We start from the raw sequence: 26,537 nt of genomic DNA, 5'->3' as shown, positions 1-26,537 counted from the left end.
CCCTTGCCATCGCCTAGAGTGACATCAGAATCAGACAGAACATCCTCTGCTGCAACATTTGCGTTTCAGAGAGAAAAATGTGTAAAACTCAGTTTCCCCCTGTGTGGGAAATCCACTTTGCCCTTCCTCTCAGTGACAGGTGGCTCTTTTTTTTTTGTCCTGTGCTGCTTTCTGTTTTTGAGAAAAGTAAAAGGAAGTTGGTTGGAATCAAATATTTCTGTATGACTGGCTTTCTAACTGGCAGGTCAGCTTCAGGAGCTGGGTGTATATATTGAGCATGGTTTAGTGGCACGGTGGTGATGGGCTGACAGTGGGACTAGGTAATCTTAGAAGTGTTTTCCAACCTTAATGATTCTATGGTTCTTTGATTTAGGCTGTTAGTATGCCTTATATTTAATTTCTCTGTATTCCTGTATAGGAATATCACAGATTTTCAGAAGGTATTTTGAGTACTCCCAAGCTTTTTGTCCTCAGCTAAAAGGACATTGAGTATTGATGATTTTCAGACAGTGCTAAACACCTTCATGCAGACATCTGTATAATGAATCCAGTTTGAAAACCTTAACCTAGTACTTTCTGCAAAACCTCACGTGCCAAGAATGGAGCCACAGTGTTGTCGTCTTTCAGCACAACAACGAGGCATATCAGAAATGCTGCAGTGGAGCAGGGCTTTAGAAGAGCAGATTTGTAAAGCAGAACTCTTGCTAGTGACTGTTCTGCTTTTTTTGGAATCCATAAACATCAAGATCAGCAGACCTTTTAAGCAGAAATTTGGTTTCATAAGTTTCTTCTGAACTTTTCTGAGTTTTTTTCTTTTCCTCTCTTTTGGGAAAAAGTTATTAATACCAGAAAAGCAGCAACATTTCTTACTAGAATTGTGTGGGGGTGAACTTGGCAAACAACCTGCCTAGTTAACCTGTTTATTATTCTACAGAGACCCAGTTTTTCTGGTTAATATCTGCATTATTATGCTATGGGATGTATGTCAGAGCACTTTAATTCCCTAGAATGTTAAATTGACTCAGTGTTAGTCTGTGATGCTCTGAAAGCTGGAGCACCTCTCCTAAGAAGACAGGCTGAAGGAGCTGGGTTTGTTCAGCTTGGAGAAGAAAGGCTCAAGGGAGACAAGTAGTTAAAGGGAGATTATAAACAGGAGGGAAACTTTTTACATGGGTAAATAGTGATAGGACAAGGGGGAATGGTTTTTAGCTAAAGGAGGGAAGATTTAGATTAGATGTTGGGGGAAGTTTTTCACTGAGAGGATAGGGAGGTGCTGGCACAGGCTGCCCAGAGAAGTTGTGGATGCCCCATCCCTGAAGGTGCTCAAGGTCAGGTTGGATGCAGCCCTGGGCAGCCTGGTCTCGTGCTTCATCTAGTGGCTGGCAATCCTGCCTGCAGCAGGGGGGGTGGAACTTGATGATCCTCGAGGTCCCTTTCAGCCCCAGCCATTCTATGATTCTATGGAAAGCAGAAGAGAAATGACAGTGGGGATTTTCCTTTTAGTGAGGTTATAAAGAGTTATCCTCTCACCCTTCTTTGCAGATACATGTGGTTAAAAGGCATCAAAATTCTGGAAGAGGCCTCAAGCTGATACAACTGAAAGCTGGCACAGAAGAGTCTATATCCCTGCCTTCTCCTAAAATCTGCTCAACAGAAGTTGAAGCACTTCAAGTAAGAATTCAGTTCTTGGAGGGAGATGGAGGGAGTATTGCTGCTCCAAGTCACCGAGATAACCCTTTCAAGTGGCTTCAGAACAACACAAAGCATTCCCTTGGGTAGTAAACCAACACATAACTCGCAATATATACTCATTTTAAGTTATATGTAACTTGGGGATTCTTTTTATTAATCGGTTCAAGTTTGCTTTCCCGGGAAGCCCAAAGCTCCAAGAAATTAGTTCCTGCTTATTCACAATTTACTGTGCTTTAGGGGCTATTAAAATTTGGAAGACTGCTAACACCAGAAGTGATAAAGGCCCAAATATAGTGATCGATACAAAGAAAAACAAATACTCCTCTCTGTCCCCATCCAGAGCAGCCTAGTTCGGTTCAGTTAACTCACTTATATCACTTAAGAAACCTCAGAGAGCTCTGTTTTGCCAACAATGGGCTCTGTGTGTACGGGGCCGTGGGCCTCTTTGGCACCACAGCTGCAGGTCGTAAATACAGTTCTGGAGATTAAAATATTAAAGTGCTCCTCCTTGGAGGCTGCAGAACAACGCCTGAGGTATTGCCCCCTGCCTCTGAGGCAGCCTGTTTGCTCACAGGGCTGTCCACTGTCTGTATGGAGCACACTCAAAAAGGTTCCCACATGTGGATTAGCTGTTCTCAGAAGTGGTAGTTCTGCTTTTCCTTTGCTATCTAGGGAGTGTTTTGTGACTGCATTTCCATGTCCTGCAGAAGGCTCCTTAAGGTTGGTTAAAGTAGTTTGCTGAACATGAAATGATTGTGTGTAAGATAAAGTATAGGTACATTTTTGAAGTGAGGTTCTGGTGACATTGCATGGAGCAAGTTACAGTTGGAGCACCAATCTGTCATGATGTCTTTTCATCCAAAACAGTAACAAAAAGAGGCATTTGGAAAAAATCACTTGCATCCCTGCAGAGGAACAGGGGGAGGAATGCATTTACCTGGGTCCTACTCAATGTCTTGCTAGTGCTTACTTCCAGACTCCTTATTTATTACCTTTTGTCCCATTTTATGCAGAGAACTTTTGCTTTCTGGCTCCCTTACTCTTGAAAAAAAAAAACAAAACCTCTCAATGTGGTGTTTGACAGCACTTTAAACAGTGAGCTGTGGCTGCAGAAATTTTCACTTCTAAAAGCAATGATCAGAATGTGTCAGAATGTCTGGCCTCAGTCATATATGCTCACGTTCATCAATCATTTTTCAGGCATGTATTTTAAAAGAGAACAGACTTTTGCCAAATAAATTCATCCTCTTCAAAAAACAAAACAAAACAGTGGAGCAAGTAAGGCATAATTGATCAAGCTTGCCTCTGCTTTGCTCAAATCTAAGGAGAGTTTTTGGTTCAACATTTTTTCAGCAAATTGTGGCTGAGTTATTAATTATCTGTCCCTGTTATTAAGTACCTGGAATTTATAAATCTTTCAGGAAGGCATTTAATACACAAGTCTCTGAATGTTCCTGGAGTTCCTGACTGGTATTATTAAGTAAGCTGTAGATGCTAGGAAACACGTCATCCTAATGATGAGGGAATTAAGTCTGTTAAAGTAGATTGCTTGATTGTAAAATAGCTTCTTTGGCACTTGTTGCTTTAGGAACAAGGGTCAGATTCTTTCTTTCCCTTGTGCTGGGGATGCATTGAAACTCATGAGGTCTGACTGCAATGGGTTTATTGAGCCCGTTAGAGTTCTCTGAGTAACTGTGTAATGGCTTTTGGTGACACATCTGATAATTGCTGTTACATGGTAAATTTCTTGCTGCTTTAAAGGGGGCATGAAGCCAACAGAAGTGACTTCAGGCTTAAGATTGTGGGATTGCAGTTTTTTGGGGAACTTCTCTGCCTGTTTTTCCCCTGGTTTCTTCAGTTTCCTCCATCATGCTGATTGAAGAGAAGATTAGCCTAAAGCAAGAGAGGGAAAAGAAGTGCCTCCTGGATCATGGTGTCACTCAGTGGAGTCCCTGAAACTTCAGACTTTTTTTGGAAAAAGTAGTAATTACTAAACTTAACACTAAATCAGACTCAGGTCTCCTCCTTTGTGGAATTGGAATGTAACATTTGTGTGGATGTTTGTGTGTGTGAGCTTGCACTTACATCACAAAAATCAGTGAAAACTGAGGGGGTTTCAAAGTCAGTGTCCAAGTACATGAGGCTGCTCTGCCACTGTGTCCTGATTCATCTACAGAGCTATATCTTCTAAAGTAGGCAGTTCCTTGACCTTAGTATCATCTGTTCAGTTTGAAAGTCTGCAAAGATGACAGTTAATTCTGTTTTGATGGTGATTTTGAGAAGGCAGTGTCTAAAGTTTTTGAGTAAAGCTATGTAAAAATTAAAAGTTTTGTAACAAGAAAAAAAATATCTAGTGAATTGGAGAAAATACTCTCATGGTGCTTGGAAGGGATGGGTAAGAGTGTTAAATGTGGAGCACGTGTCAGTGCAGGTCATGTAACTCCAAAGTTGGAGATAGCTGTTACGTAACAGCTCTTCCTCCTACAGCTGCAGTCTGTCGTTCTTGATTACTTGTTTTCCACTAAAGATTTTTCTTTCTTCAGCTTTAATTATGAGGAAAATTTATAGAAGGATAAACAGTTTTTCTCTGGAGGTAGAAGGCTGAGAGATTTTGTAGCATTCCTTTAGCTAATAATGGTCAAAGTGAGCAGTGACATAACATTCATTTTAGAAGATGTGTATGAAGAATACTTCTGTGTTGACAGTTACAGCTTATGGCTGTGCCACAAGGTGTTACTTTGGATGAGATTGATTACTCCAGACTCTTGACATGCTTCATCCAGTTAACTTCAGTTTGAGTTTCTAACCTGGCTGTTATTATTTAGTGAAAGTGTTCTATTATGCAGAAAGTGTAGCTGTGATATAGTCCTGAAGTACATCTGGTTTGGCACGTTTAAAAGTTGGCCTCTGTGAGTTAAGTTTTAATTGCTGAAACCTTCTTCTTTTGTTGTATAAGGCACACCAAGCATGGGTTGGCAAAATGGTAAGGATAACACCTTTTTTTTTTTTTTTTTTCTATCTGAACAAAAAATTGCTTGTGATAGATGAACAGTTTCTCAGTTTTAGGAGATATTTTTCATGTGCATCTTACAAAGGTAAATAGGAGCTATCAAAATAGTTCTTTTGGAGCCTGAAGGCCTCTTTTTACTGCCCTTGCTTTTTCAGTCTGATTCACTAGTATCATGCAAGGATTATCATGCAGATGTAGAAGAAAGTAGAATGGATTAATTTGCAGTAATGTCAGTTAGGGAAAAGCTCTTGACTTTTCCTCTTTGATTTTCCAGGAGGACATGAAAATCAAATCAAACATATTGAAAAAGTAGGTTTTTATTTGTTTGTTCATTGGTTGTTTTTTTTTTGGTCACCTTGGGACCTGAATGGAATCTTTATTATCAGTTGGCAATATGTGACACAGCATAACTTTTGCAACAGTGTATGTGGAGTATTAATAATGTTGTGTGTTTATTAACAGCAGTGATAAATGATTTTACAACCATTAGGGATTCTCAGTAACTTTACTAACTTGAACTTAGAAGTATTTCAACAATATAAATTAATTATGAAACAATGCTAAATAGAGATGTTTGCTCACAAGTTACCTTGTAGTTCTTAAACTATCTGTTGTTTACTGGTCTGCACCAATGAAGTGCTAAAAGCTAAATACTGTGAAATGTTAAACTTTGATGAAAGATATGAAGAAAGAAACTCTTTCTTTTGCCAACACTGTGGTCAACAGCAGTGCCCTGACCTGATTACTTAAGCTGATGTTTTTCCTAAATCTGTCATGAATCAGTAATTATCAAGTTTTGCAATACTCAGTGATTCTCTTGTGAATAGCAAAAAGATTTGTTATTGTAGGTTGGTATTTTCTAAAACGAAGTGTTCAACTCTTGCATCTGCAAGCTCTATACAGTATGTTTTTTTGCCTGGAGAACTATGGAATGCCACTACAAATCTAAAGACTTTCACAAACTGTAAGGAAACTTAATGTGGCCTAATCTGCAAGTGACCCCTATGGTGTCTTTTAAAATAAGCCTCCACATTGGTCTGTTTTTCTGTTAATCATTGGAAGATATCCAGTTCAAGTATTCAGTTGTAGGGCTTGACTTGTAGGACTTCTAATAGGAAAAGGAACTTTTACAATACAGTATATTATTAGTAAGGTATTCTCGCAGTGTTTTAATATGGTACTCCTATAAAAATTTTCCTTGTCTGTTACACTAATGCTGTGCAGCAGTGCGAAGTGTGTTGTGGAAGGGGTAAGAGAAGGGGCTGGGTCCCTGAATGAGGCTGGAAATTCAATCCATACTTTGCTTGAGTGTGATAGCACAATTAGTAGCTGGCTTTGAGACCCCCGTAATCCACACAAGTCGTGGCAGCTTTCAGAAGAATAAAGGACCAAAATTGAGGGAACTTTGCAGTTAAGGGCACCAAGAGATGTGGTAACATTGTCTGGTGAGTCACTTGAAAAGGATGAGATGGCAAAAACCCCTGTGGAGCTTATTTGAAGGGTGCTTCTGGTTTCTGTTTGTGCAGATCCGTGTTTAGAGCCCCATTTAAATCAGACATTGCCTTAAACTGTGTGTAGAGCTGTGGTGGAGCCTGCCGACCCTGAGCAAGGAATGCAGCTGAGTATGAGGTCAGTGGGAGAGCTCCTGACTGACAGCAATCACTTGTTGGCTCAGGATGGATGAGCTTAAAGAGGAGAACGTACCAACAGGCAAATCTTAAATGTCCTAAATGTTGGTTTGAGGGTGTGGTCTGACACCGGTGGAGATTTATATACGGATGACAGAGGACTTGATAGCAGGGAAAAAGGAAAAAATGAGGAAACTTGAATCAGCCAGTTCTTTTCTGTTGAAAATTGCTTAATGTAGATTTGTGGTTTTAAGTAAATGTGCATATTAAAAGAATGCTGACCTTTAAAAGCTATTGTTGCTGTTTAAAGCATATGGACTTACAAGCAGCAGAGAAATACCATAAGCCTACGAGATAAGAAATGCACCATTGAAACAAATGGGACCCTGGCAAAATAAAGAGTTGTTTCCGGAATGGTGCTATCCATTAAAAAGTCACCTGAGCATAGTTCCTTCAGAAATTGGTGTATAGGGATACTACATACTTCTTAAAGAGCACTACATGATAAGTTGGCGATTCAAATGGCAACCACTGTGTTTTCCCTTAAAAAAATGAAGGTTCTTATAAGATTCTCGAGCTGAAGTTGTGTGTTGTGGACCCACCGGTTAGGAATGCAATGAAATTAATTCTTTGAGCTAATGAAAACGATCAATAAATATTGAGCTGCCCTCTAGTGGTAAAATGGCAGCATGAGGTGTGTTTGAGTCCAGTGCTCATAGTGGTTGAAAAGCTGAGTGTTTACTGGAAGGAGAACAAAAATGTGCAAATATTTTTAAAGGAACTGTATAGTTACAGTTCAAATGTCAGCCCAGAAATGGAAAGATGAAATATTAGACAACAGACCACAGGCATCGTGTTCTCTGGGGAAAAGGTCTTTCACAATTCTCATTATCATGCAATGTACAGAAGAGCTGCACAGGCTGTATATCCAGAGCTTGTTCCAAAAATTGTCAATGTATTAAAGAATTTTAGATTTGGATATTTGCTTCAGCTCATTTTGGGAAGAGAGATCATCTCTGAAACTGGGGTATGATGATACTCGAACTTTCTGTTGTATGAAATTGTTAATATTCATGGCTTTGTCTTAGATTATTTACCACAGTTGAAACAATTATTTTCCAAGTGCTACATTGATCCTCTTCACTTCTATTTGCACAGACTTCTGCTCTGCTTCACGAGGAGAGGAACCTGCACAGACAAAATCAGCCAAAATTACTGATCTTCTGAATAGACTTACCTTAAAAATGAAGGCAGTGCCTTTATTGGGAATGCCAACATGTTCTAACATAACATATGCAATTAAACTAATTCTCCTCTTGTTTAAAATGGGCTAATAACTATCACTGTTCCCACTTAAGTCAATCTATGTCTTTAAATTTCAATGAAAGAGAAAAGGATCGGTGTAGTGTCAGTGTTGTAGCAAGCTGCTACATACAAACATTATGCCATTTGTGAGCCTTCATTTTGTACTTTGTTGGAGAAAGTAACTCAGCCTCTGTGAGAGAGTTATTTGGGAAAGTGTGCCAGTTCTATCATCACTACAAAGATGTCTTTCCATGTGACATTAGGAAGAGCTAGACCATTTAGTGAAGGTTAAACTTTTCTGTCCTGGTGTATTTTCTGAAGCCACTGCTGTGTGTTCATCTTCTCTGTTAAATGTGGTTTCTGTTTCAGTGTGGTTTTGTTTACCCATGCATATTAGGTACATTTCCTTCCTATTCATGTTTATTACAATCTCTTTTGTTTTCCTCTTAATGAATCCATTGTTTCTTAGAAGGCAAAAATGAAAAAGTCCTCTGGGTGCAGAAGTCCTGGAATTATGGATAGACCTTTGATCATACACATATGCATGCTGAAAAACATGTGTATGCATGCATATACACACATGCAGAGCACATGCAGCTGTTTAGTGCTTTCATATGCTATATGCTGTGCTTGTTTGTGTGCGTTTGTAGATACTTCTTTGTGCTAAGCTATGTAAAGCAAGTTTGGAAAAAAGCTGGAGGAACAGGTAGTTCAATGGAGACACTCCATCTTACATGATGTGAACTAGAAATACCAAAGGTTATCTCTGACATTAGCAACTAGAGGGAGTCCCTTGTAACATGGGTGTAGTATAGCTACATAACTGGGAATTCAGGTAGGTGTGGGATGGAAACTTCCAGGGATAGCTAAGTCCAATTAGACTCTGTGGCCAGAGAATAGAGTATCTGTTATTTCATAGGCTCTAATACTGATATACATGTTTTTTTTTCTTAACAGCTAGAGTCTTTAAAACTTATCAATCTTTGTGCTTAGGTTAGGCCCAAACACCTGACAGCTGATGCTAGTATGTATGCTATGTTTCAAGCAACAGCAATATAAACAGTGCAATAATTTGTGCTTGGGAACATCCTCACCTTTCATCAAGCCTTCCAGAACTAATGAGAGTTCAACCCTTGCTTGCTCGTCTGGTACCTGTTTTGTTTGATGTGAGATAATTGATACAGATTACATCTTCAGCAGTTTACTTGTTGAGGTCAATTTGCATTAGATCAACATTTACAGTATTCTTCAGGCATATGGTAGAACCTGCAGAGATCTCTAGCGAAGTTTCTGTTCTTCTTTAGGTACACAGCCAAGAATGTAACTTAGATTTCCAGCAAAGACACGGTCTTATTCTGGCATTGGGCAGGGAGTATAACCTCTGCAGGGGACCTCACTGTAGTTCCAACAGTGAAAAAACTGTAACCATCATGAACTATGATTTGTTTTCCGAAAAGGCTTGGCAAATTTCCATGAACACTAGGTATCTGTCTAACTAAGTTTGCAAGTTCCTCCAGCTGTCCTGGGGAGCTTGTAAGTTCCTTGAAACTCATTTCTGTTCACATGGCAATTACAAGATGTGACTGTTTTGCCAACAGAGCTGGTAAATTCCAAGAACCCCAGATACTAGATTCACAGAAATTACAACCCTGCTGGCCACACTGGTCAAGCTAGAAATGTTTTTGAGTTTCAAGAGCTTTAGCTGTTTCTGCATGCAATTTACAAGTTGCAATTGTGAATCTACGTAAAGGACTTTGGCAACAAACAGGCAGAGTTCTTGGTGGTTACAGTCTCAGCCAGCACAGTGCATTCACAGAGCTCGGAGAAGTTGCAGTGCTGATGGTTTCTCAGCAGAGCCTGTAAGGCTAGAGTTCTCTGGGCAGAATGGCCTGAAACTGTCCTCCTGTTGAGTTATCTGAGGAGATCCTCAAAATTCCAATATGGGTTATAATCAATTGCATAATTAGATGACCTTGTGCTTTCTATGGAGCCTAAAATTACTGACTCATAGAGGTAATGACTTACATGTCACAACTGGCAAGCTTGGGAGCCTTTCTATAATGTCCTCATTTGAAGGAAGATTGGAAATACAGAAGTCTAGTTCCACTGGGTGAGAATAGGAATTCTGTGAACCTACTACAGAAAATTCTAGATGACAAAAAGTTTCTAGCTTCTGTCAGAAAGTTTTCCTTTGGTGAGAGACCAAAAGTATTCAGATGAAGAAGGGGATTCTTAGTTTTAGAAATTCGGTGTAAATTGAGTAAAAACTGAACTTTGCAGTGATTTTTTTTTACAACCTTAAGCTAATGTTCTGTCTTACAGAACGTAGAAGCTTAGAAGTTTCCTGTCAGTTTTAGTAGTGCATTTAGAAACAAACAACACTGCAGTTATATTATATCTTTATGTAATATCTGATATTTGAAGAATCTCTAGCAAAAAAAAATAAAAAGATCTTGAAATTTTCTTATGACCAGCATAGCATGCCTTCTATTACATGGACATTTTGGATCAAGGTATCCTATGTATCCTATATATTCCTCACATCTTTTCTGCTCATATGTGTAAAAACCATGAAGAGGTTTTTTGGTTGTTGCTGTTATTGTTTTTTAAGTGTGTAATAATGTGAAAGTTGAATCCAGTCATTTCCTGACATTTGGAGGCTGGACTCTTAAATTCTTTCAACACTATTTTTATGTGTGTAATTATATACATAGGTGTTCATAAATAGTATAAATTGATACATGCAGAAATAATATAGCTGTCAGTATATGTTGAAAAATAGCAGAAGAGTAAATAAGAGGCTTATAGAAGGAGGAAGAAAAGTTTATCAAAATGGGATATTGTTTCTATCTGAAAAAAGCTCCCAGAGGCCAATGCTTTTGACCCAGTAACTATTTCTTTTTTACATGGATAATGTTCCCAATCCTGCTACTTAAAGTACAAAATACTGTCATGTCTCTCTCTCCCTCTCTATCTTGCAGTGCCTGCTGTGCCCAGGAAAAAAAAACAACAACATAACAATGTTTATCAAAACTAATTTACTTTATTTTACTAAATATTGTAGGGAAACTTAATCCTGTAGTCTTGTTTGGTATTTTGGACTCAGTGGACAAATACTGCTTTATGAATATAGTGCCTGAGAAGGTTAACTCACTTGCAGAACTGGCATCTAAATGTATAGTTTTGTAATTATTGTTGAATAGATACAGTGTATGCCACGATCTGTTTACACTTTACATTGCCAACTGTGCATAGAACTATCAACTAAGAATGGCTTGGGTTGGTAGGGACCTTACAGCCCATCCACTTCAACTCCCTGCCATGGGCTGGTTGCCACCCACTAGGTGAGGTTGCCCAAAGCCCCATCCATTTTTGCATGCACATGATTGCCTAAAACTTTGCCTATGTCATCAAGCAAACAGCAGTAAAGATAGAAGATTGCTAACACTTCTACTTTTTCAGTGTCTCCTTTGGTGTTCTTTTTTACAAATAAGAGCAACAATGCTGTGGGGAGGTCATAGGAAATGATTGATCATATAAAAAAGTCTGGAAATGCTTTCCTCATAAAGATCTGTTCTCTATTGCTGAAACATAGTTCATTAATCCTTCCTCTTCTGTAAATAAGGGAGTGTGGTAATGTATCTTTGTGTCAGAGCAATTTTTTGCCTGTCTGTAGTGCCTCTCATTCTAGCTCTGTGCATTAGACTAGTTCAGCTGTGTGCCAATGTAATCTTGTGTGGTCATCTTCTCTTCTGATGTAATTCTTCAAAAAGTTGTGGGCAGTCATCTGAGTGGCTGTGCTGCACATTTTCCACATTATGCTCGTAGTAAAGTCAACTGACAGTTGTGCATCTTCTCACTCCCTGCTCACCTTCCCGGTTTTGATTTGCAGCTCTTCCATTCATAATTAGTGATTGAACAGAATTTGCTGGAAGGAGTTAGAGGGAAGATCTCCAGTGGTTTGAAAATTGGACTCGACATGTATAACACTGAAGTTAATTTTCTTAAATCTATTGATGAATAAAAATTTACTCACGTATTTCCTTTTTGATTAAAGTTAACTCCCCCTTTACACGCTGTTACTCATCTTGCATTTATTTCAAGTATAATAGTTGCAACTGTTAAGACAGTAATTAAACTTCAAAGCTTTGATATTAAAGACTCAGCAAGAGCACCCAAAAGCATAAGAATTTGCAGTTAAGACTATACAGATCCATCCTTAACTAGTCCACTTTGGGTAGGGATTATGTAGCATTTATTATGTATTGTTGTAAAGAGGATCCATGCAAAATCTAGACAATGGACTGCAGAGTTCCAGGATTATGATTTGGGGATTTTCTTTTTTCTTTTAATAGATATGGCTTTGCCTTAGAGGGTGTAGCTGAAATTCATTTTAGATAAGCAGAAATCTTCAGTCCAGGATTTTGCCTTGACAGTCATCTGTAAAAAATGTTAGCTGATGCTTCATTCCAAAATAATGAACAAAAGGCTCAATTCTGCTGTTAGATCTGGGTTTATGAATCATCAAAAAGTGCATAAGCCTATGTGTGTGGGTGGCTAACTGCAGCGTGTGCCCCAAGCTCTTGCTCCATCAGGAATGTAGAGTCATCCAAAAGGGTGGACAGCTTTGTGCGGCTTCCCTGTCTGTGCTGAGATATGGTCCAAGTGGGAGGTGGATTGACCAAAACTGGGAAGACCACAGACCTCCGTGCTTGTTAGTCATAATCTACTGTCTGAAATGGGCATCTCTGGAGCACATTTCTTGGGTGTAACTTATTTCATGAGCCTGATGGAATAAATACGGCATCTAACCATCTCCAAGTATGCCGTCAAGAGAAGAGGGAATGGTAATTTTAAACATCTTTCCACTTGCTGAGATACTTGGGCAGATATTCAAAAGATGTGTAAACTTGTCTGGGAGAATTCTTTGGTTCCTTAAAGTAGGAATTGCAGATTCTCTGCTTTGATACAACGACCTGTTTCACTGCAGGTAGTCACTTTCTTCTCTTTCCTCATTGCTCAGTTTTGTTTCATTTTCGGTTTTTGTACTTTTTTTTTTTTTTCTTTGTTCTTTCTCCCATTTCCAACAGGAATTGTGGAATAATATAAAGTTCAAACAGATTTTTAGGATCAGACAGTGTTTTTCATTCATACTCAGCTGTTAGGTTTTTGTTCAAAGCAAAGCTTGAAGGAAGCTCTACTGAGCGAAGGTAGAAAAGAAGTCATTCTTCAAACAGTGTGTAGTTAAACTGGCTCTTTGCCTCACTTGTTATGGATACTGGAGCATAACTAGGTTCAAGAGGATGCAAGACAAGCTCAGGAAAAATAGTTTTTTAGGGATACTAAATATGTGACAACATATGTCCCAGAGAATTAGTGAGCCAGAGATTGTTGGAGCCTGGAAGAGCATTTGGAAAAGTATCACTGTGCTTACCTTGCTCTGGCATCTTCTTTTAGTTACCACCTGGTAGATTAGATGGATCTTTGTTCTGACACCATTACAATCATTTTTATTGGCGTGAAGGCCTGGCTCAGATGAAGTTTTTTTTTGTGAAATTCCTTGGAAATACAAATATGGATTTTAGTGCCTTTCAAAAGCAGCAAGAACAGATAGGAGACTCAGCGTGTTAGTATTTCATGACTTATCAAATGCTTCCTCCTTCTTACTACTTTGATTCTCACCCATGCTTTTGTCATAAATGAATGTGGTTCTTCTTTGGTAGCAGACCTGGTGGAACATTGCATTTGTGCTCTGTTCTCTGGGAAAGGCTGAAATGGGGAGTAGGAGAGAGTGATGGAAATGCTGCTACCCCTCTGAGATGGCAAAGGTTTCCCAGGGCAAGAATGACTGGATGATCTCTTGGCAGCAAGAAAAAAGGTAAATTAAGAGAAATACAATTAATGCCATTTCTTCTGGCTGTCACTGCAGGTGAATTAGACAGGAGTTGAACTGAGGTGTGAATGGAGAGAATGAAACAATCATGGAAAAAGAATAAATGTCTCCTTTTTGCCTTCTTACCAGTTCCCAGAGGCTTCAGAGAGGGAGCTTCAGAGAGAAGCCAGTCGTAAACATTCAGCAGGGAGGAGTGAGGCAAAGCAAAAGCAAATTGAGGGCAACCCATTGCTGCCTGGTGGTGAGGAAATGGAATGAGAGATTCCTAAAGCCCTCTGCCTTGTGTTTTCTATGTAAAATGCCACATTCAATGGATGCTTCCAACTGTGTGTCTATCTGTCTGGCCATATTCCCGTCTTTCTGCAAATCCCCTCTGGGGAGTGCATGGACATTATTGGGGCTCTGGGAAGCTCAGTGGTTTGTTTTCAGAAGAGCTGCTCTCCTCCCTCCTTGAATCAGCTAAGTTCCCATGGGGAGAGGCTTGGTTCCTCACCCGCTGAGGTTAGTTGATGCCTGTGGGCTGCAGATAGCTCTCAGGGCTGATGTTGCGTGCTGGGACAGCAGCAGCCGTGGCTTTTCTCTGCTACAACAAGTGTTGCCTCTTGACGGTGCCTCCCCTGAGGGATCATTAGCAGGGTGGAGGCTATTTTCTTTCCTAGAAACAGGAAGAAAAGAAGAGGATGAGATGGGAGGCCTAAAACAATCTAGAATTAGTTTACAACTGTGAACTCAATGACATCAACTCCCTTCTGTCTTCCCACCCATTTGCTCTCACAGCATTTCTATTTAGGCTGAAGAGGATCTGATGATACCTATGACACCACGCTAATTCCTTGGTGGTTAATTGGGTCCAAAGCAAAGGCACAATCTTCCAGTCCCTCTCCCCAGTGCTGTGAAGTCTATAATATAATTATAAGTGCATGCTGCACTGAAAAAGCAACTTGCAATATCAAGCAGGACAGAATGCACTGGATTTCAGATCACTTTCCTAATTTCTACTGTCAAGGGATAGTATCACCTTGAAATCTATCTACTATCTACTATCTATCTAATCTATGTACATTAAAATCAGACCTAAAAGTAGTAGTAGGGTTTGCAGGTTTTATTGTAAGAGATCTCTTTCCTCCTTTGTGGTTATGCAGCCACAAAATTGTTATGTTCACAAGGTATATTCACATTTATCATAACTTAAAATTAATGCTCATTAAAAAAAAAAAAAAAGTTAAAGACAGAGCAAAGAAAAGTAAAATGGCTTCTATAGAACAAAAACAACAAAACTAACCATATTCCTCCTCTCCTCTCCTCTCCTCTCCTCTCCTCTCCTCTCCTCTCCTCTCCTCTCCTCTCCTCTCCTCTCCTCTCCTCTCCTCTCCTCTCCTCTCCTCTCCTCTCCTCTCCTCTCCTCTCCTCTCCTCTCCTCTCCTCTCCTCTCCTCTCCTCTCCTCTCCTCTCCTCTCCTCTCCTCTCCTCTCCTCTCCTCTCCTCTCCTCTCCTCTCCTCTCCTCTCCTCTCCTCTCCTCTCCTCACTTTTGGCACCAGAAAAATTCAAAATAAATAAAATAATAAATAAAAATGTTTTATATACTTCCCCTTGAATATAGTTGTTTTAAAAAAGCTAACCAAGAGGGAAACAAAATAGAAGTGTGGAAGGCCAGTGTTTCTAAGTCATGATTTCTCAGAAAGGGAAGTAAAAGGCTAAGAAACTCTTTGGTTTCCTTCAAACTGTTCCATCACAATCTCAGGTGGCAATTGGAGGCTGCATAGATGTCCACATGCAGGAGCTTGGGATCTGTATGAAGGGAGGAGGTTGTAGGTCACAGTTCAGTCTGATCTTGGATGCAAACCAACACAGGTGCTGTTGAGCCCCACAGGGGCTGGAATAAGTTCAATGTCACTGCATAAACAGTGGTTGTGAAACTGGCACTTACCTTTCTGACCTCGCAGACAACATCTGCTTACTCAGGCTTCTTGTCTTACTTCTAAAATTACTCTTGCCACAAGCCATGTTTCCTGCTTTTTAGAGAACACTCCATGTCTCTGCATGTACAGTGGCGCCCTCAGAATGCTTCTGTGCTATGCAAATTGCTTTCTCAGTGGGCTGGTTAATTCTGAGGGTTTAACCAGTGGACCTGTGCCAGCACTTCCGTTCTCCGAATGCATAGATTCTGGATTTGAATATGGATTTTGTTTCCTACCGATGTAATATGATAAAACAAACCTTTGGTTAAGAAAGCCTGCAATTTGTGGGATGGTGATGAGTTCCAGACCTGTGTTCTCATCCAAAGTTTGTGGCTAAGCTAATCTCTGTGTGGAAGAAATGGGTAAAACTCATAAGGAAACAACCAGGAGATTGTATTTATAGTTTTTGAGCTTTAGGTCTGAATAACACCAAAGAATAAAACAATGTCAGATGACGCCGATGTATCGCAATTAAGTTCTTAGCTATTCATTTTCCACTCAGAGAACTGTGAAGGCATTGTGTTCTGTGTCAGAGTGCAGGTAAGATTTGATGGGTTATTTTTCTGATAAATCAGAATATATAAGTTCACTGATAGTTGTGATGTCCGGCTGTACGTCTTCCTGCTTGAGTTTATCCAGATTTATGCTGTAGATTGATGATCACAAATTCACATTGGTTAAGATACGCTCAGAATAGAGATACGAGACCTCCAACATATCCACAGATGTACTGGGAGGTCCAGTTGCTATCCTCTGAGTCAGTACATAGCTAAGAAATTGCACAACTGATATTAGTCGTGTTGATGAGGTCTGTGCCCTTCAGCTAGGATCTAAATCGAGGCTCAAATCACCTTTGGAGATGTGAAATCCCACAGAGCCTGAAAGATCTGTCATATTTGCGTGTTTTATAAGTGGTCTGTTACTTACTCAGATGTCATACACTATCAATATTGGATATGCTTCATTCACTACCTGAAGGAGTTGTTGGTCATTAACATAATAAGCTGTCCTTTGCCGTGCTCCAGTTCAGTGAGGCCTCTGTTTCATCAGTGCAGAAAAGATTTCTCCCTCTATAGTTTTCCATTCTCAAATGTATGTATGTATGTATAAATTCATATGCATGTCTTTATGTGCACGTATTACAGTAATACAATGCATACTGTAAGTAGTTTTGCAGTTCTTTGAAATAAGGCACCATGAAAGTTAGTACTGCCATTATCACTGACTATGTTTTAGCTATGTCTTGCAAATCTTTTTTGAAGAGAAATCAGAAATCAGAATCCCATGGTTGAGATAATAATCAGGCAAGAACTTTGTCTTCTTTTCCTTCTTTTTCTTTCTGGAAGGGAGCAAGGTGTGCCACTGAACAGCACTGATAGCTTTGTATTTCCATCTGAAGGTAATGCTATACCACTGTGGGAGAGCTGTCAGGCTTTTGGTGAGTGGGCATTTAGTGAATGCATAATCATTGCAATATTACAGCTATTAAAGTGCAGAAACTCATTGATGCTTGTTTAGATGCTGAAGGCAATGCATTAGGAACTGATGGTGACTGATTATTATCCAATCAGTTCCTGATGCAGTATCTGCGACATCAAAAACTCTGCAGTGACTTTGGTTACATCCTAAATTTTTCAGTTGTAGTGTCCTTGTTTAATGTCTTTTTTCTTAATTTTCATCTTCAAATGCTGAGGCTCAACAAGGCCAGTGTACAAGAAGAAAAAAAAAACCTGCTTCATTGCACCACTCAGTTTTTTAGGGAAATTCTATTTTTCTTCGAGCACAGTCATGGTTTATCTAAGAATTACTAAGAATAAATATTACCAACAATCACGTTAAATAATACTGATAGCAAGCCTTATACCTCTGCAAGTTTTACTTTATTCAGAACTGTTGTTTTTTGGTTGGACAGCTTAAGACAGCAAGTGTTCTGCCTCACCAAAAGGCATGAAATGATGTAGGCTCTCAGCAGGGCGAGCCTGCAAATTCAGTAAGTGTTCGAATTGTGAAATTCAAGAGAAATTATAACTAATGCCAGCATGTATCAGCTTTTTGTGTGCAACATTTTGGCAACAGGAACTACAAACCTGATGCTACTGTCCTATTTCTCACACATTTTCTGGATCTAGAAAGAGCACTACATTTGAAAGGAAGAATCTGGTTTCAGACCTGATTCTTAATAGCCAGCCTGGGTATTTCCACTGAATGTGCAGGAGCCAGGTATGCCTGTCTATTTGCTGATCTTACTGTATTGAGAGCAAGTAACATGCAGGATAAGCAGAATTTGGTCATTAGAATCCCTCAGGCATCAATATTTTTGCTTCTATCCACTATATTTGTAAGAGTGCAGTCAAGGATTCTGAAAGTAGTTGGGTTTTGTATTTCTGGTACTGACCTAAAATGTAATAAAATTAATCTACTATGTGCCTTACTGTTGGTAACTTAATTATTGCTTCTGTGATACAAATGCCATGCTGTCTATTATATCTGTCTGTTAAAATGCTCTGCAATTTGTGTCCCACCGTGATCTGGATATTTTCATTAACTTGGACTTAGGGTGTGGAAGGAAGGAGCTTGGAGTGAACAGGGGAATTTAAAGAAAATTTGCCAGGGAAAAACAAACCATGTCAGTGACATTTGGTGACTAATGAGATTGATAACTAACAGCACATAAACATAATGAACAAACTCTACCCTTCTATAGCAGAGATGTTTCTGTTAGCAATTACTGAGATAGAAATGGAATCACTTCATCACTTTTATCTCAGAACTATTTTCATCTAAAATTTTGCAAGGCAAAAAAGAACCTTTCTCATACCTTTTGGTGCTCAGCTCCAACTTCTGTACATCAGAGTGAGTCATCCTTTATCAGGATCCTTTGATACTTAATGTGACATGAACAGTTTTTGGCAGACTACAGGTGATCCCTAGAATTTAACATGTAAATAAAACCTAGGAAAACATCTCTAAAATCAGCCATCTAGTGTTTTCATCCATTAAGATGTGGCAAAATTAATGTAACTATTTTATGTGCTATGCATAATACTCCTTTCTGCTGGGTATCTATAGGTCCATAGGCTGATCTAAAGCCATCTGACCTTAATAGGAGTCTTGCACTGATTTCTGCATCTTTGAACTCTAAGTGCTCAAACTGCAAGCACAGCAAAGTAGAGAATGATATTGTGGCAACAAATATTATTGCATATTTGTTTGCCAGCTTAAGAAAAACATGTGAATGGCATTTGGTAGCAAGGAGGGCCTTTGCTTTCCACGATGCTGGATATATGCTTTAGCATAATAGGATTTGTGTTTGATTACTTCATAGCTAGCTAACTAATGATCTTTGATATCTACCAAAAATCAGTGATGGCATTATCGTGAAACTGTGATGGTTTCTTAAATTAATATGATTGAACTAGAGACAGAAGGTACTTTTAAAATTTGCTGATATCTCTAGCTTAACATTATTTAAAGGATAAAGAAGAGCCAGATAAAAGTAACCGTACTCTTCATTTCCTAAACATTGTATTAATCCTTGTTTAGCAAAAGTACAGGCACAGATTTGATAGCTGTGCTTCTTAAAGTGATAGATTATCATTTCTTCCTCTTCAGCACATGAACTTCAATTTTAAAAATGTTACAAGAATCCTGACTGGCTTGAATTGGCACACTACCAAGGTCAGAAACCCAGGAAAAAATGATTGCAGTTGTTTTGGGTAATGGAAAATTGAGGGAACAGTGGTTGTGGTGGAACACTGATCAACGAACAAGACAGAGAAGAACTGAACAGTTTGCATACAGAAATTTGTCTTAAAAAAACTCAGATGTGAAGGATGAAACACAGAAAAGCTATCATCTGCCATACAGTTTGGTGCTAGACCAATGTTTTCACAAGGTATTTTTACAAGTAGCATTTTTGGCAGTGCTGAGATGAGATGTGATGTCAGCTGAATGTGTTCGCCCAGCTCACACCTGTGATCATTCTTCCTCTGCTGGGTGCTGCAGCAATAAAGCTGGGAAGGATAGGAGACATCGTGGCAGGGTCTGGAGTTCAGCATGGTTTGAATGAGCCACGAGGTTAATCTTGTTTGCATGGCGTGCTGGGATTTTGTGCATTGCAGCAGTATGTCTTGGTTCTGCAATTTAGGTGCCATGCAGGTCTATTAATCCATTAGAGCAAAGAAATTGCTGTGTTTAGCATAATCCCAGATACCACTGTGAGAATTATTAACTGCTCACAGTTGCCAGCTGAGATTAAGCCAATTCACAGCCATCCAGGTTAGGCCTGCAAGTGGATTCTTGTCAGCTAAGTTTCTTCTCTGAGCATCTTTCACAGGAAAAAAATGGCAAAATTCCACAGACGGCACCTGGTACTGTGAAAATCTGTCGTTAAAGCATTTAGATCTCTGTGCATCTTTTCTGAGAGGTGCTGTTAAGCAACTCCACTTGTTGAAGTGAGATCTAGTTTATTTGGTGATATTTGGCATGCCCCAATCTGCGTGTAAACTGATAAAGCATAACTCAAACTTGTTCTTTCTGGTTCAGCCACTGCATGTTGGCTTCCTTTGTATAATAGGGAGTACAGTAAAATATACGTTCAAGGGAACTGTCTCAAAAACCCATTTCTGTCAAACCTCTAACAATGATGTGCGTGTTTCTTCAGCTCCTTGCACTTACCTCTGTCTATGCTCCTGTAATTCTAGCAATCAGTGCTTCCAAGCCAGGGTAGCACCAATTGCTATAATTACTGTGCAGAGAACTATAACCAAATCCAGCTTTAGTGTTTGGTCACTATGGAGTTTTGCCAGCAAGTCTGAAGAACACCGTTAGTAACTGGAATCACAAATGTTTAGAAATAAAATGCAGGAACTGCCACAGAACGGATGAGAATAGAAGAACAAGTTGGATATAGTGGAGGCATTTGATGACGTTGTAAAAAGTAGATGTTGAGAGAAAAGCCATAAGAAAGTTTTCTGAAGGATGAAGTAAAATATAATCTTGTTTCCTGGAGCTGATCACCTACAGAAGATGATAAGCAAAGTTATCATCCTTGTTTCATCATCATTTGCTGCAGCAGAAGAATAGTGTAGCAGCAGGGTTTGTGTTTGGATCAGATGTTCTTGCAGGGCCAAGCTGCTTTCCTTAGCTTGTGTGCTAAACCCGGGAGGCCCCTGGAATACAGTCTGTACCACCACTGATGCAAAGCGGCTGCTTTTGTCTGGGAGAAGTCCCGTGCACAGTGCAGCCTTGGAGCATGCTGGCAGGGGAGCAACTCACAAAATTCTCAGAAAGAACAGCCTTCTACTGGAAGCAGAGGCAGGCTTGGCAGGTGGTCTGATTATATTTGCTCAGCCAGTTCAGCAGTATTTGCTGGACAAAAGAAGGCATCAGGTGATACATAAAGTCCCGAACAAAGCTCCAGACAAATACAGACACGACCAGACTTTCTCATCTGTTTGTGTATTTGTGAAAATGGAGGAAAACTTGTGGCTGAGGGAGTAGGCTCGGGAGCCAGGAGGCATATCACCTCTGCTGATTTTTCTATGCGTGCCTACCAAACACAGAACTACTGTGAATTTGGTTTCTTTTATGTTACTTAAGCTGTTCTCCATTGGTGGTGATGAAGTTAAAACCATGTGGAGTCAAGTCTCGTTCCCCCTCTTTTGCTTGGTCAAGCACGCACTTTCCTCTTGCTGCCATTCAGCATACACGCAAATGCCATCTGGAGAAGGCACTGAGGTCATGATCTGGTGGTGGTGGACAGAGGAGGGCTGCTCAGTAACAGTCATTTGGACTTAAGCTGTCCAGGCATCCAAGCATATGCTTGTAGAACTTCAGAAAGAAAGGCTTGAAAGAACAGGAGGAGACCATTTCTAGGTAGGAATTTAAGCAAGCATTATCGTATGGTGTAAATAGATACAGATGAGCATTCCATACAGGAGGTACCTGGGGGTTGAATGTCTTTCCAAGGGTAAACATGCACGATCTCTTTTTTGCCTTCCAACTGCTGTATGGGTGGAAAGGTGTTCCAAGCTTCTGAGAGATTGGGAATACCTTTAACTTTATACTAGTGCATAAAAACCTTATGGTAAAAGAATGTTAATCTTGCTCTAGAGCATGTAATCCATTTGCACTGCAAATGCAAATGCAAAAAGTAGAGAGTATTCACACACAGACAACCTTGTTTCTGGCACCTGCTAATTTTTCCTTGCTCAGCTCCTCAAATTTCATGTTCTTCTGATATTGTTTTTTGTTGTTGTTGTTAACGTGCATATAACAAGATTATGAAATGAATGCAAGACTGATTAAAAGAGTTTAGAACTTCCAGATGAAAGATCAAACAATCAAGCCTCAATATTTTTCATACTGTAATTTGGAGTGAAAATGTCTAATGGAATGTTCAGACATAACAAAGGTTTTGCTAAGTTTAGGCCTGGATAATTAGTAGGTGATGCTCCAGTTCTACATGGTACTAAAATAAGGAATCAAACACTTTGAAAAGGAATCAGGAAATAATAGATAGCACTTGGTTTCTGCAACCTGGGCAGCCCTGAAGGAAAAATGGTCTGGAGTAGTGGGTGGCAGTCACCATTGTGTTGACTTGGTGCAGCTGCAGAAGGGAGCTGTGTTGGCAGTTCACACTGTGGCATGTGTTCAAGATCTTTTATTTAGACTTAGATTAAAAAAATAAAAATTGAAGTACGTGGTATTTAATATTCCACTATTCCAGTATGATGGGTTCAAACTAGCTCTGATGAGTGGCAAATATTTATGTCGTGTTTAAAAAGATTTGCTAATAAACAGGTAGATGTAAAGAGATGATTAGAATAAGGATGAAAAGCTTCTGGAGGAATCCTGATCCCGCAGAGTATAATGCAAGACTTTGTGTTGACATCACTGGGCACAGGTTTTATCCAGAAAACCTGTACATTTTTGGCATTGACATAACTGCTACAGTTTTGTGAAAAGATCTTGAAACTTGCAGAAAAATTTACTTTTCTCTTTCGTGTGTGGTATTTTAGTTAAAACACTGGCGCCATTCTAAAATCAGAGGTGTGAAAGCATACTTAATTCTGGCAGTATGTCAAAAAATATTTAAAATGATGTCAGCATCTCAAAATATAAAAGGTGAATCAAAAGATCCTCTTCTTCAGAGCAGCAGCGAAAATTCATCTACAAATAATCAAAGGAGTAAAATTTTAGGTGAGCCTGAAGTGATTTTAGCATCGGTTTGTAGCAGTTCTTGGAATGAAAATTTGATTTCTTTCTCAGGGTTGGATTTGTCAGCATAACTTCTCTTTGATGCATTTCTTTATAAATCTAAATGGATAGGCAGGCTTTATTATTCATCAGCGGCATTTTGAGAAATGTATGGCACCATACTGATATCTCTGCAGGGCTTGTGCTGACTGAATAATTGAAGATGGATGTAAAATAATAGCGTGGAACAGTCAGATAAATTGTTTTAAAACTGTACAAGGTAACTGATGTTTTTATTGCACAGCACATTTTATAGCTTATTAAAACAGTCTGTCAGGATACAGTAGAAAAGAACAAGTTGGCTTTAATGAAAGTAAGGATAATTTATAAAGGTCTGATGGGGGAAAATGTGTTGGTTCCAACTTCAGTTCTGCCCCCAGTCCCAGAACTAATATTTCAGGCTTGTGTTGAAACAGTCATGATATTGAAATGAATGGAGCTTTGCCATTGTTTGAATTATGGTAGGATATCACCACGTTTTGTTTTTTGGGTATTTTTATGCAATTGCTGACATGCCTGTTGTGGCTGCATGCACAGTTATCAGATGCAATCATGGTAGGTGCACATGCATGCCCTCACCATTTGTCAATTAGCACTTGATTGAGAAGAATAGATAACACTCACACCTCTGATTCAGATCTAGAATAAAGGTGGTAACCATTGGAGCAGTAGTGGTTTTCTGGGAAGTCTGGGGAACTGGAAAGTCTTGCGTGAGGACTGCTCTGAAAGTAATGCCTTCCACTTTATGATGTTGGCCGACGACATTAGAGGCGGATGTTGGTGGTATGGCAGTAGAGACTGAACTTTTCCACCAATATCCCATTCCATTTTGTTGCCATGTGACAGATGGCAGCAGAGGGGCAGCCTGACACAATGGTGTCTGCCATGAAAGAGCGTAAGAAACAAAGGTGTGTGATTGAATTCCTTTGTGCAGAACAAATTGCACCAGTGACATTCATCAATGTTTGCTGAACAATACAGTCCAAACAGTGGATATGGGCACAGTGAGGGACAGGCTGTGCATTTCAGCAGTGGCTACAGCAACAGTAGATAACATGCACTGCTGCATTGTAGTTTCTGTGGAAATAATAGGAGGCATTACTTTTGGAGCAACCTATCAAGGCTGTTGTGCAGAGTCAGTATTTCTCTGTTTTGAGCCTCTGGCTTTTTGCATGCACGGCTCTGTCTCCAATGATGTCAGTTTATGCCAAGCTGTCCTCCTACCCAGATTTTCTGTAAGTTTTGTTCAGGTGGTATGGATGTCACAGAAGGTTGTGTTGTGACATACTTCACAAACATAGGTACAAATTCTGGTTACAGTCTCCGGGAGGTGAACTGGGCATGTTTTGTTTGGTGATGTATTAACTCTGAAGCACAGACAGGGTATGTATGCAGTCAGCTTCTCACAGGCTGTTTGCACGACTTGTGCCATATTGCTAAAAGTGCACAGCTTTGCTGTTGCTGCACATGGAATTCACAGCATCAGCACGTTTCTGCCAGTGGTGAAAGTAAGACTTAAGTAGGTATGGCATAAGATTTGAGGAGCTTTTCAAGAGTGGAATAGCTCTTAGTTCCTTAGTTCCTTTTGCCTTTCATGACGGCCTGAATTGGTAGATATTCTTTTGTCTGAAAAAGAAATGTTTCTTTCAAAGAGTCTTCTTACTGCAACTTAACAAAGTTTGATGTTTAGACCACTCATCAACCAAACTGCTCTTTAAAACATCATCATTTTAGAAAAGCTGAACTCATCCAATGCAGCGTGAACCAATGGAATCCCACTTGTGATTCAGCTTCACTGAACAGTAGGTGCAGCTTCCTAACAGGGCACTAAGCCCTCACAGTTCAAGTGTGGCTTGTAATAAAGTTGTCCATTAGTGTACAGTTGTTAACAGTACTTTTCAGTGTCCAGCAGGTTCATATATATAGTTTTTATGCTTTTGTTTTCAACTTCTGACTCATTAAAATTATTAAGAGAAAAGTGTACAGTCAGCTACATGCTGTTTGGGCGATTTGGATCCAATTCAGCTCAACTCAGCAGAGGTGTGGAAGATGAAGAACTGAATACTTTATAATTACTGTGTATGCAGATGCCAGATTGTAGAATCTCTACAGGTAATTGTGAGATTGCTATAAAGACATCACATTTGCCTGCAGAGATTTCCCAGTCTGCGACTTTCATCCAGGAAGAAGAAGAGAAAGATTTTCTTTTTACTAATCCTTGTCAGAGTTTAAACTGAACTTTGAATAAATTGTTGAAGAATGTTCTGTTGTTGAAAGACCTGATGGAACTCCTTAGAAGTTTTCAAGAGGACTAGATGACTATGTTGATAATAACTAAAGTATTGTTTGGTTCCAACATACTTTGCATTCCCAGTTTCTCTGGATCTCTATCTTCCAAAGGCTACACTGTGGATGTCTCACAATCTCCTTGGATGTGATCTGGCTGAAGCTGAGAATACCACCTTTCCTCTACATGTCTGTGAACAAATACTTCTCCTTGCCCCTCACTCTGATATACTCCTTTTGGTCTCTTCTACAGCAAATTTAAGTTTCTGCTTTCCTTGCCAAAATAATACATTTCATTTATAATGAGATGGCAGTGGTTACTTCTCTGTAAATTTTTCTCTCTTTCCCCTTTTTTTTTTTTTTGGTCCAATTGTTGGTGTTGTGAAAGAAAGGAGAGAAAATGTTGTCTCCAGTCCCCCCTGACTGCTGCAATCTCCCCAAGGTTGTTTGGTACTGACCTTCCTTCTCCTTCAGGTCAATGTAATTCTTACCTGTTTTATGGCTCTCCCACTTGTTATGTCTTGTGCATTTTTAAATTTGAATTGTGTGTTCTCTGAGGCACAGATTATGAATAGACTTGTACTGTCTGGCTGTTTAAAAAAATGCTAAGATGCAAGCAAATGAGAGGAAATTAATTATGGTCTTTCTAGTTTATAAAAATCCTGCTAATTCCAAGCATTAAGCACAAAAAATAATTAAAAAAAAAAAAAAAAAAAAAAAGACAAGAAATTGGATTTGAAGGCAAAGCAGGTTTGGCTGAGTGACAGCAACATATTTAACTTTGCTTGTGTGTGGCCATCACTGACAAACCAACCTGTAACAGAGAACCAGACCATCCAGAGCCCACCACCCAGTCCCTGCCTGCCGGGCTCTCTGCTGTCATCCCCAAAGAGGGGTTCTGCCTTTTTGATATGTGTGAGTTGAAATCACTGACCAGCTGCCAGGGAACCTATGAAGTGCACACCAGTCACCCCTGGCAGAAATTGCAGAAATGACAGAATTTGGAGCTCCTTGAGTAGTTGGTTTTGAGAGTTAAGCCTGAGCAGTTTCATCGGGAAGGGAATATGTTGCAACCTGTGTGTGTGCATGTGTGGATAATTTAAAGAATTACCTTTAGCTCAAGCTAAAGGTTTGGACCTTAGATTTATACAGTGGGATGCTTTAGAACAGGCTAACTTAGGAAGAGTAAGGAGAAAAGACAGGCTGAAAAATTAGAAGGATGAAAAAATGTAAGCTACTTAGATTCTTTTCGTGAGCAGCAGAGGAGGCAATGAAAGCCTCATATTATTGTACCTTGAATGATTTCCTCAGTTCTGGTGAAGAGCTTTCATTTTACAAAAAGAATTATTTTTGCCAGTGCTGAGAAATCCAAAGAATTTAAAGGATGAGATGCAGATCTTCAGTCTCTTCTGCAGTGAAAAATCTTTAATACACTTTATAGGGAGAGCAAAGACCACTATTGATTTCCTTTTGTCTTTTGAAAGTGAAGGTATGGTTTGTCCCA

General features: G+C 39.5%; 1 protein-coding gene across 14 annotated transcripts in view; it reads left to right on the top strand.

The window, feature by feature from the left end:
- The window catches only part of LOC116231878 (uncharacterized), an 81,476-nt gene that overhangs the window by 3,117 nt on the left and 51,822 nt on the right, over nt 1–26,537 (top strand). For 13 of the 14 annotated variants that reach the window (XR_016463795.1, XR_016463797.1, XR_016463796.1 and 10 more), the window contains one exon: nt 1,543–1,671. Coding sequence is in view for 3 of the 14 variants with exons in the window: in XM_090134523.1 (XP_089990649.1) it covers nt 1,543–1,671 (129 nt within the window). In the remaining 11 variants the exon portion in view is untranslated. Of the gene's footprint in view, nt 1–1,542; nt 1,672–7,488; nt 9,765–26,537 lie in introns of those variants that run through there. The other variant, XM_090134526.1, reaches the window with a different exon arrangement.

Source organism: Phasianus colchicus, chromosome 2 (assembly GCF_987193195.1).
Source record: "Phasianus colchicus chromosome 2, bPhaCol1.hap1.1, whole genome shotgun sequence".
NCBI classification, from domain to species: Eukaryota; Metazoa; Chordata; class Aves; order Galliformes; family Phasianidae; genus Phasianus; species Phasianus colchicus.
This window is presented reverse-complemented; position numbering and strand designations above follow the sequence as displayed.